At 44.1% G+C, this 12229-nt stretch overlaps 1 protein-coding gene across 1 annotated transcript in view; it reads left to right on the forward strand.

Moving 5' to 3' along the window:
- The window catches only part of PPM1E (protein phosphatase, Mg2+/Mn2+ dependent 1E), a 59857-nt gene that overhangs the window by 37860 nt on the left and 9768 nt on the right, over positions 1-12229 (forward strand). The window contains exon 2 of the mRNA XM_054286987.1: positions 11055-11173. Coding sequence (XP_054142962.1) covers positions 11055-11173 — 119 coding nt within the window. The remainder of the gene's footprint in view (positions 1-11054; positions 11174-12229) is intronic.

Below are 12229 nucleotides of genomic sequence, written 5' to 3' on the forward strand. Positions count from 1 at the left end.
GCCACATCCCGAATCAACTTCCAGACAATGTCACCTGTTTGCATTTGTTTACCTTCCATAGGGATAAACCCTGAAAGGTTACACATTATTCCACATTCTTAGAGACAAACCCTGAAATTTTGCAATTATTCCACGTTTTTAGGGACAAACCTTGACATTTTGCACATTATTCCATGTTCTTATGGATAAACCCTGAAATTTTGCACATTATTCCACATTCTTATGGATAAACCCTGAAATTTTGCACATTATTCCACATTCTTAGGGGTAAACCCTGAAATTTTGCACATTATTCCACGTTCTTATGGAAAAACCCTGAAATTTTGCACATTATTCCATGTTCTTAGGGACAAACCCTGAAATTTTGCAATAATTCCACATTCTTAGGGGTAAACCCTGAAATTTTGCACATTATTCCACGTTCTTAGGGAAAAACCCTGAAATTTTGCACATTATTCCACATTCTTAGGGATAAATGGTGAAATTTTGCACATTATTCCATGTTCTCTGTGCTTTGGCTGTGCACAGGACAGACCCAAGGCCTGGCACTGGGTAATGTCACAGATTTTCCTCCCTTTTCACTCAGGCTCGTGCTGTCCACAGGCTCTTGTGTGCTCCTTGCTCAGGGCATTATGTAACAGATTCTTTCTTATATTTAGAGCTTGTGCCTCTTCTGAAGAGATCACAGGTTTGATAATAAGCTTAGGGAAAAGTTGACAATCTTCTTTGTGGAGGGGGAGAGGGAAAGCAGAGCTGTTGGGTAATTCTGACATGAGCAGCGTTGGCACCTCTGAAATGGTTGCTGGGAACGTGCTCCTCTCACAGAAAACCAAATGGAGCAAATAAGACTTAAAGACTGGTTATGCTGCATAAACAAAGCCCCAGATTGTGGTGAACAGGCAGAGTTTGTGTGGGAGAATTTGTGAAGTATTGAGAAGTCCAGGGTAGAGAACCAATGTCCATAATCTGGTGAGATTTGTCATGTCACACTATGAAATGTCACAGCTCTCGTTGTTTTTTCAGTTGACCTTTTAACAATGTGCAGAGATTTCTTTCTAAATGGGACTGGGGGTAATTTTAAGACATCTCTCCCAAGTTTTAAATCATTCTCTGTACCTTCTAGGACAGGAGAGAGGCCACAGCACTGCAGAATTGTTTGAAACAGCCCCAGCTTGTTGGGAATCACTTCCCAGAGCCTTTGTGAGCAAGAAGAGCCAAATTTAGCTGTGTACTGCAGGCAGGCTCTGCTCCATGGGCTCAGGACCTGCCTGGCCCTGTGGAAATCCACATTCCCCTGCTTGGAGCTCACAGAATTTCCCCACCTTGGTGACCTCAGAGCGCAAATCCTCAATAAAGCTGAGAACAGAGGGAGGAGGGAGCAGGGGAGCACAGGGACCCTGGCCCTTGTCCCTCCCTGGGATGCTGTGCCTCATTCCCAGAGCCTGAAATGTCATGGAGCCACTTCCACAACCTGGCATGGCCTTCAAGTGTTATTCCTCCTCTATTTCAGTGTCATTCCTCCTCTGTTTCAGTATTATTCCTCCTCTATTTCATTAGTATTTGATAGAAAGAAGTTTGGTTGGGTTTTTACTTCTCCAGATTTTCTCCTCTTTTTTTTTGTTCTTTTCAAATTCTTTTTACTCCTTAGAGATGCTACAATTTCCTGCTGTAAATAGATCCATCTAGGAAGTGGAAGGTGAGCTATAAAAGGAAAACTGTTTGCTTGAAGCTTGTGTTGCTACAACTACTCCCCCAGCTCTTCTCCCTGCAGCATCTGAGTGTAAATCTCTCCTTGGCATTTGTGGGCACAATTCTCCTTGTGAGTTGGTTGTACAGTGAATTTCCCACTGCTGCAGTCCCCTGTGATGGCAGCACAAGGTGGCAAAGTCAGATATTGCCACAAATTCCCACCCAGGCACATTGTCCCATCAGCACAGATACTGGAATGCATCTTTGAAGCTACAAAGAGCATTAAATTCAACATGTGTGTAACATAACTTGTCAAGTTAATGTCAAGATAATTTCTGTCCCTGTTGCTTTTTGTGTGTTCAATGTTTCATTATGTGGCCTCTTAAAATCCCAGGATTTCCATGCTGCAGCCTGGAATGTGAAGCTGGATTTGCCATTGTAAAATGTAGGTGATATCTTTGCATTTTCCAGCTGAAGGGAGGGTGGATTATAGGCAAAGGGAGAAGAGAAATATTTGAGTTCAACACTTTAAATAATTCACTGGAAGGTTTAGAGCCATGCTATATAATATGTAAACACCTAAGTTCTGCTTATCTCTAATAATTTAGGACTAATCCTAAGTAACCATTCAACCTGTGCAATGAAATCAAACTTTGTGCCAGTGCAGGATCTGGGAGAGGCTCTCACCTGCTGCTCAGGACTGTGATTATTGAAGATGGATGGTTGGAGCTTTGGCTGCTGCCTCTTTAGGAAATCTTTTAAACCAGGATTGCAAAGAGAATATTTTACAGCCTGGTGAAAAACATCTAAATGCTGCCATTGTGTCATTCAGGCCAGAACAACCCAGAGCCCTAATGTATTTTATCTGCTGTTCTGTTCCTCAACACTATAAATAATTCAGATCTGTTGGCTTAACTACTACTGGCAACTGTTATTTATTAAGAATGACTGAAATAACTATGTGGCTCAGTAGAACAGAATGCATTAGGGACTTCAATGTGAAACAGAATAGCTAAAACATTTTGATTATCCTTTAAAGAAAAAGCCTAAACCCCTAAACCTGCCATTATCCTTTGCAATTCTGCAAAGGACAAGCGACAGTGGGAATTAGGATGGGATCTTTCTGAGTAACTAAAGGGTTTTTCCTTTAAAAGAGCACTCACCCCAATCACTGAGCCCCTTTTATCCCTGCAGCATCTTGTTCTGTGGGCATCAGTGTCAGCAATTGTCATCTTGAGGTTCCAATCCAATCTTTAATGTGCCCCACTGGGAAATCCTTGAATCTGCCTGTAGTTACACATCAGCCTGTAAAATCACTTTTAAAGGTGCTGCATTGTTTTTTATGTTTGCTTTCATTTGTTTCTCTTGCACATCATGCACAAGAGCAGCAGGATTTTCTGGGAATCAGTGCAAGGGAATTGCTGTTCTCTTGTTCCATCCCCACTTCAGGCTTAATTAATAATATCTGGCACTTCATCATTGGCTTGGAAATTGCTTTCCAGAGGTCAATAGCATTGTCCCTGTGTTGCAGGCCCAGAATTCCTGACATCAGGCATTGCTACAGCACTGCACAACAAAATCATTCTGCAAGCCAACTGATTATAAATGGGGCATTTGGAATAAATTTTTTATCACCAAAAAGAGTTGACATGCAGGACTTGGATGAGTAATTATCTAATCTTACATCTGGCATAAACACCCAAGCCATTTGTGTGATGAAGTGCAAGGCACAGGAGGGAGAAGGCAGCGAGGGAACATTCACTGCTGACTCAGTGCCCATAAATCTTCCAGGGTGTGTTTTGCCTTAGATTTGATATTTGTTCAATGGGTTGAAAGAAGTTAAGTGATCAAATGTCATTTGGAAATCCTGGTCTGCAATTCTGATTTTTCCTCAGTTACATGAAGATAAATGCTCCAACAGGAGCAGGGTTTGGGGCCTGGCTCTGTGGGTGTCACTGAAGCTGAGCATTTGAACAGGCACCATCTTCACCCCTTTTTAAAAAGTAATTTAACATTTGTTTGCCTTAATGATGATCTGCAGGAGACAGCAGGGGATGTGTTGCTGTGGAGTGTTTTATTTCATTTCTTTGAAATGAATTCATTAGCTATAACACCAAAATGCATTTTTCTTTCTGACAGAGGACTTGGATGTGTTAATCTGATCTCTGATAAAACAGAGGCTCTGCATTGGGGGATTCTTATTTAACTTGTATTTCTGACACATCAGATCTGTATGGAATATCCTTTCCACTTAAGGGAAGTGTCAGTGCAAGTTTATTTATAACAGAGAAAAAAATTGGGCATGAATCAGTGGTAAGTAAATGATGTGCCTGAACTCTGCTGCAAGTTTCCTGCAACACGAACTTTTCTAGAGACTGTGTCATTAATATTTTATAGCAAGGAGAGAAATCATCAAAACCTCCAGCTAGGACATAAAATATCTGAAATAATAAGAATATATATAAGTACCTTCAGAGTGAGCTTGGACACTCTCATTGATTTTAGACAGCATCTCATCCTGGCTTGACAAAATGCAGAATTCATAAATTAAATCTGATGTATACAGTGCATGCTTTTATGCTGATGTTGGCACACTTTCAGATGTAAAATTAAATTACTTTTTCCAATAAGGCAGCACAGATTGAAGCATGGATTCCTTTCTTTGCTAATGGAAGCGGGAGAAAGATATTGAATTATGCTGACTTTCAACTGACTGAGTGCCAAAGAGAGAAAAATCAATGACATTTTTAATGTCCTGTGGAGCTTTTAAACAGGGCTGGCTCTGCCAGGGAAACTCAGTGTGAGGTAACTGCTGCTGCCATTGGGTTTCCAGCGAGGAAATTTCCTTCTCCAGGGAAGCAGCACCTGGCACTGATGTGGCTTTGTCCCCATTCCATGCCCAGCGGTGCCAAGTGGGCACAGGGAGGGTTTTGGGGGACTCTGGACACCCCCACACCCTGAGCAGGGGATGGGCTGTGTGAACAGGCAGGATAATCCTTGCAAAACAACAAAAAAATCCAGAAGGATCTTTCCTCTCACTATAAACCCCTGAAAGTCACATGAGTGGGTAATACCAATAAATTACCTTTCTTTTGATGAATTAATGATAGGGTAAACACAGATTTATTTTCACTGTGTGCTTGCATTTGCAAAGCTGAATACCAAAGAGCTAAGCTGCACAATCAGTGCCCATCAAATAAGTGGCTTGTTGGGGTTTTTAAATTTTATAATAATATTTTTATAATTTTTAAAGTGCATTTCATAGCAGCAATTAAGATTTTATTATAAAACTATAATAACCCTCAGAATCTTACTCCTCAGGTAGAAAATATTCTGATTTAGATGGGGGGAGTCTATATAGATACATCCTCAACATCTTGGTGTTTCTTGTACCAGAGGTTCATGGATTGGGGTCCATTTTTCTCTGCATTCCTTCAAAGTCCAGGTTTCCCTTTCTTTTAATAACAGATGGATACAATCTGGCTGTGAAGTGCTGGGATATGATTTCCAACAGCAAACTTGGTATCCTCAGCTCTTTGCTGTAATGAAGAAAACCCTCCCAGAGTCACTCCTGGGAATTCAATTTCTTGCAGTTATTTGGCTTCCAGCTCCTGGCAGGGCCATGCTGGGTTTTCAGGGGTTGTCCATGTTACAGGAGGTGATTTCTGTCATTTTAAATGCAGCCACAGCATCAGCCCCAGAAATTGGAATATGAGTAACCTCAGAACCCCCACGCTGGGAGGATGAGTGAGAGAAATAATAGAATTTGGTTTCAAAGATAATACCCAGGCAATTTATCCAGCCAGGAGCTCAGGAGAAGCTGCTCTGTGTGGTTTGGATTGTTCACAGTTCACCCCTGTGGTGTCAGTGCTATTTTATTGACAGCCATTAAATCACAAATGCTTATGAGTGGTTTGTGGGCAGCCAGCATTTATATTTTAGATACACACTGCCCTTCCTGACATTGCAGCTCATCAAAGAGACACAGATGACCTTTTTATTTTGTCTTGCTCACATTTTGGTGCCTTTATGTACTGCCATGTGCCCTTCACCCTCTGGAGAAGGGAACACTAACTTGCTCTGCAGCAGAAATTGCATCAGAGCTCTGAGCCTAATTCATGTGCTGAGAACAGTCTGTGAAAAGCCAAGGGTTTCCCCTGGTGAAGCATCTTCATCCAGCTGTGCAGAGGTTTTCTGATGAGCAGTGCACCTCTGCTTCGGGTATTTTTTCACATCCAGTTAAGACAGACTTAACTACAGAAACATATCTATACAAAATAGGCCTGGAAAACATCAGTGAGCAGAAAGCAGAAGGTTAAAAATTTGGTGAATGCAGTGTCTGCATAGACAGGGGCACGATAAATGTATCTGAAGTGTCTTTTTGCAAGGCTTGTGTATTATATTTCTGTTGCTTACAACTGTCAGCACAAGGACAGGCTGGCTGGGATGCGAGCAGGCAGCTGTCTCTGGGAGCCTATAGATAGCAGCTTCCTTGGGTAGCACGTTTGCAGCTCCCTCAAACAGATTTATCAACATCTTCACTGTCTCACCACTGCCAGCTCAAATGACTTCTCAAGGAGCTTTGGTTATGCAAGCTTGTAAAAGGTGCATTGTTTTTTCTATTTGTTTCTTATTTTTGGATGTGTGTGTGTGTGTGTGTGCCAGGGTTTTTTTTAGTAACTCACTGCAGCAGATAAATCTAGTGCAGGGTTTCACCATGTGTTAAGGGGGGAAAAAAAATAATAATACTCCATTTGTCCAGCGTGACCAGGCTTTAAATAAGCATCAGAACTTCCAGCAGCTGTGCAGAGCAGTGGAACAGCACAGGGCAGGGATGCTCTGGGAGTCAGGGGAGGAGAACCTGCAGAGATGGGAGCTGGAAATAGCATCTGCTGGGCAGATCCAGAGGATGCAGCCATAATCATTTCAGGGTCCTGGAATGCTTCACTGCATATTCCCCTCTAGTGCTGGGTGACCTGGAGGAGTCTGGGGACAAACAGGAGCCCCTCAATGCTGCAGGTCCCTCTGGATGGCCACAGAAACAGGAGCTGGAGGAAGGGAGGGTGGGGAAACAGCCCAAGGAGCTCCCCAAAGCATTTCTCTGCTCATTGCTCTGCACTTCCCAGCATGGGAACCTGCAATAATAAAGACTTTAAAGGCTTCTTCAAAAAGCTTCCAGGCTGTTTCCAAAGCTCCATCTGGAAGGTCTCCTGAGAGTTGGGAATGTTTTGTAAATACAGGCAGGGGACAAATGAGGTTTTTCTTAAAGTGAATCTGGCAGAAGTTGCTTTCTAACAAGAGCTTGCAACTGGCCACACGAGCGGGAGTTTCCCAAAGTGCATCCCTGCTGGAATGTCTTTTGGAAAGGGTGCAGTTCATTTGTCATCCCTACAAAGTCTTTTACTACCACAGTAAATTACAGGCCTTTGGGGAATGTGCTGTGCTTGGTTCTTTTCAGGTCATGTTCTGGGTCTTGGATTGCTGGGTGAAACCAAATATGCTGCTTTATCCTGTTTGCCTGTGCATTTGTTTTGTGTCTCAGCAGATTGAATAGCATTTCTATTTAAATCATTGCTCATTCTAACTAAAACAATTGTTGTTCTGTGGTGTCAGGGGATTCCTGAGGTAACAGGAACACTATGCATTTTGTGATTTACTGCCCGCTTTGCCTCTTGAAAGCCCCAGTTCGTTTTGGTCCATTTTCCCTGTTTGTTTGGGTTAGTGATGCCTCATCAGCTCCCCCAGACCATGACAGGGCTGGGGATTTTCAGCCCTGGTGCCCTCGTTGTGGATGTTAGGCAGGGGCTGCAGCTCCATTTTCCCATCAGCAGTGCTAATGCTCAGAAATGTGAGTTTTAAGAACTTGAGGTCTCTCTTTGCTGGTTTCCCCCTCTCCTGCAGTTGTTGGTGACATTGTGAGTTATCCAGAGCTGTTGTTTGCCTGTGTGTTCCACTTAGCACTTCTGGCAGTTATGAGAAAAGAGTGAGAAAAACCTAAGGAAAGCTATCAGAAGTATGAAAGTATAAATCTCCTATAGATTGAAAATATCTCCCACTCTCATCTTGGTATTTTTCCCTTCAGCTGGGTTCTTAGCAAGAAATTCCAGAATACTTCACAAACACAAATTTAGGCCTTCTACAGCCTTCCTCCTCCTCCTCCTCCTCTCCCTGAGGAAATGACATTCTCATTCCTTGTTTGCAGATGAGGAATGAAGGTCTGAGTGGTGAAGTGACTCGTCCAAGGTCAGCTGCTGAGTTAGTGGCACAGCTATGAATAGACAAAGGCATTTTAGCTCTCAGCTCTCTGCTAAACAAGACTGTGCCCTCCCAGTTTCAATTTGTCACACTTCATGACTAATAACATTTGAGCATCTAGAAGGTGGCAGAAGAATTTCTTTGCAGAGCCAGCAGGTAACCCCTGGTTACACCAGCAGCAGGGTGGCAGCTCCTCCCTGTCCCCAGGGATCCTGGTGATAATTTTGGGTTTTGTGAAGAGGGAGAACTTTCCCCCTTGGATTGCTGTTTGTGTCATGTTGTATCTGCTCACCTGAGTGCTCACTTTGGTGCTGCAAACAGAGATCCCAGAGCTGGCTCTTCATTTGTCTTGGTGGAGCAGTAATGAAGTGTCCTCAGAGCAGTTTGCCTTCAACAGCTATTTTAAACCTCCAGTGCAATCTGCTGTTCCTTGAAGGGAAAAAGTAATTCAACTAAAAGTGCTCTGAGGAGCCAGGGGAGAGAAGGAAACGTTGAGAGGTGCTAATCAGGAAGGGGAAATCATCTGTCTGCGTGTGGGCACCTCCCTGCTCACATGGCACAGCCCTGCAGCAGCCACATAAGAAGCTTTGTGATCAACAAATGTCAAGGGCAATTAATTCTTGGGCCAGCAGCTGTTATTATTAGGACAAAGAGTGGCCAGACATAGAAGGAAAGCCTTCAGCTGATTTGTTTTCTTTACCTTTCCCCTCCAAATTGATCAGTTGCTCAAGCTCCAGCAGTGAACTCCCTTGCAATAAGAATTTCAAATTTGCCATCTCTTTTATTTTCAGGAGGAGAGTTTGTATTAGATTCAGAGCACAGAGGAACAGCTCAGGGAAGGTGTTTAGAAAGTCCTCCCCACTTTAATGCTATCAGGATGGAGAGGAGTTAAGCTGGTAACATAATAATATGTGGGCTGAACTAAACCCACCTCAGACTGGTTTTCTCCAACTTAATTCATGGAAGCAGAGCACATTTAGGCTTGACTTAATACCCTCCCAGAGTTATTCCAGGATTGCTACAATGCAACTGTGGGTGTTCTAAACACACCTACGCTGCCAGAGAATCAGGAAGGATGTACTCAAAATCCTTTAATTTATCTAATAACATCTTTAGCAGCTTTTTGTGTAGGTTTAGCATTGTAATGGAAATGCACTCTATGGCTGGATATAGAGCTGCTGTGTGGAAATGGAACACGTGAAGAGCACTTGGAGCTGGGGGGAAATACTCTGACCTGCTACACCCCCTGTAAATGCGCCTTCACTTGTGCCATTGGTCACTGCAGTTAAAACAATACCTAAAATTTCAGATACAAGCGTTCATGGCTCTGGGTATCCACAGACATTGCTGTGCCCCCTCCCAGGGCCAGGCAAAGCAGAAATTCCTCCCCTCTGGGCTATTTATTCTTTGCTGTTTAGTCCTGAGTCTATTTTAGCCACGTTCCTAACCAGGTTCCCTCTTTGCCCATGATGTTCCTGAGGGTTCTTTAGAAGCGACACAAAACAAGTTTGGTTTTTCAGCACTGAGCTGGTCAGGGGAAGCCTCGGACTGGAAACACCTCAGATTCCTGCGGGTGCCCTGCTGGTAACTGCTGGGATAATTCTGCTATCCTGGGCACTGCAGCCTCTCCCTTTTTGGGGAATCTCTGTAACATGAGCAGAACCAGCATCACTGCTCTTTGTGAGCCAAATAAAACCAGAAGAAACAAGGCAGGAAATCAGCTCCTCCGCGTGCCAGCAGCAGGGGATGTGCCGGGGTTTTCCTCCGGATGGGAACGGGATCGGAGCCCTGGGAAGGGCTGGGAAGGGCTGGGATCGGAGCCCTGGGATGGGATGGGATGGGATGGGATGGGATGGGAAGGGCCGGGATCGGAGCCTTGAGCTAGGCCGGGATCGGAGCCCTGAGGGGGGCCGGGATGGGAGCCCCGGGCTGGGATGGGAAGGGCCGGGATCGGAGCCCCGGGAAGGGCCGGGATCGGAGCCCCGGGAAGGGCCGGGAAGGGCCGGGATCGGAGCCCCGGGAAGGGCCGGGAAGGGCCGGGATCGGAGCCCCGGGAAGGGCCGGGATCGGAGCCCTGGGAAGGGCCGGGAAGGGCCGGGATCGGAGCCCGAGAAGGGCCGGCCCTGAGGCAGCTGATTCCGGAATCCTGCCTGGAAATTCCAGGGAAAAGCCTCGGATGGGTGAGGCCCTAATGAGGCACTGTGTCTGATTTCCAGAGCTTCCTAACAGTGTTAGGCAAAGCTTATTATTGTTCATCTTATCCTTTAATCGTTTATAGATATGTTGAACAGAAGGAAGTGTTGTTGTTCATTGCCTGTTCTCTGGATTTCTCACTTGGAATTCTGTGGTTGATGGATGGTTTCTGGGCTGAAATTGGCTCTGTGTCTCTCTGTGGCCCTGTGAGAGTGGATGTATTGGGAAAGACATCATTATCCCACTAAAATCTGTGGAAATTGGAAGTTTCAGGCTGTGTCAGCAGGAGATACCTGGAGAAGTTGGGGCTGACCAATGGGAAATGCAAAGTTATACACAAATTTAGAGTTATTAAATTCCACTTGAATGAGAGAATGTACATTAAAGTGGCCTTGGCTTGCTATAGATTAATTAACCTTGGGGGATACCAAGTTTAATTAAACTACAGTGAGTTAAAGCCACTTCACTCTGGGTAGAAATCATTCCTGAGGGAGCTTTTTTACCTTATGCACATCAGCTCCCTGTGGGTTAACCTGAACTTCCCGTGCCCCTTAGGGAGCCTTTGGACACTTTGAAATCTGAGGAATTCTGGAACCCCAACTCCAAATCTTAGGAGAAACTGGACTTAACTTGATTTAAAATTGTACCATACATATGTAAAAAATGTACAGTGGTGTGACAGACTCTGGAGGGTTCAAGCCTAGATTTGAAAAGAATTTAAATAGAGGTTGTGAACTGAAACATTAAAACTTAAGAACCAGGGAACAGAGGAGTGAAAGGGGGCAACCAAAACCCATCAGTGAGTCTGAGGTCTTGCTGCAGGGCTCAGGGAAAGAACCTTGGTGAAGAATACACTCATGTTACCTTGCTGAATCACACTTAAACATCTTTTTGTGCTTTCTCTTTTTCCTTTCCAGTAATTGCCCCTCATTCCTGGCCTCTGCTTTAGCCAGAGCAACTTCAGATGAAGTCCTGCAGAGCGACCTCTCGGCGCATTTCCTGCCCAAGCACGTGGACAACGCCGACGGCATCATCCGTGAGTGCCACCCAATCCCAGATTCCCAAATCCCAAATTCAAAATTCCCAAATTCCAAACTCCCAAATTCCAAATTCCCAATTCCCCAAATCCCACCCCTGGGCTGCAGTTCTGGGACAGAAACACCCCACATGGATGGAAAAAACCTCATGGGGAGCTCACCTCCACTCCTGACAGAGCTGCAGGTCTAATTGCTCAAATCAAACCTTTGGAATCACTCTATAAAATGCATTTTCGTGGCTGTGTCTGCTGATGGCCCTGAATCTCTCTCTCAGCACTTCATACAATGTGGTTCTGCTGGCAAGTGCCAGTTGTCCTCCCTCATCCTTGGAGCAAAGTCAAATATATGTGGGAAGAGATAATTTAATTCTGAATTATTTCAGTCAGTGTGGTTTTTACTATGGCTTGTAAGGTTTTTTTTATGGTTTTAGCAAAAGGTAGTATAAAGAGACTTCTTGATTAAAAGGAAGAAAAATCCTTTTTCTCATTTATCTGTGTTGGCTGACAAGATTTTTGCAGCCTCCAGCTCAAGGTCATGCACCCTAACTCATTTCAGGAGTGTGCTGGCCTAAATAACCTTGAAAATTATCTGGGTTGTTCATTACAACAAAAACCAATGTTTCTCACATGTAGTAACAGGAATTCTGTCATTTGATCTTGAAAATACAGTCCCCAAACCACTTTGTCCATTCCCTCCTTTTTTGATTTAAAAAATCCTGGAAATTATTCTGGGGGAAAGGAGGATCCATAAATCTGGCTCTTCAAAAAGGAAGATTTTGCTGTATTCCCCAGAGGCCCTTGGAAACCTGAGGAACAGAAAAACCTGCTCTGGGTTCCCTTTCTGTAGGTATTGCTGCCTCCTCCTGCTGAGCAGGTAAATGGAATAGATTTGTCATTGTTCTGGCTGAGCAGCCTTCATTAATTTCAAATTGAGATCTCTGAAACTTGCATAAATATTTGACAGTCTCCAAGGAAATGTTGACTAAGCCTCCACACAGAATATCTACAGAATTCAACAAAAAAGGAAAAAAGAAAGGGAAAAAAGCCACCACAAAA

The sequence above is a fragment of the Melozone crissalis genome, unplaced genomic scaffold, assembly GCF_028551555.1.
Source record: "Melozone crissalis strain CALT ecotype California unplaced genomic scaffold, PUWL_Pcris_2 ptg000057l_1, whole genome shotgun sequence".
Taxonomy (NCBI): Eukaryota; Metazoa; Chordata; class Aves; order Passeriformes; family Passerellidae; genus Melozone; species Melozone crissalis.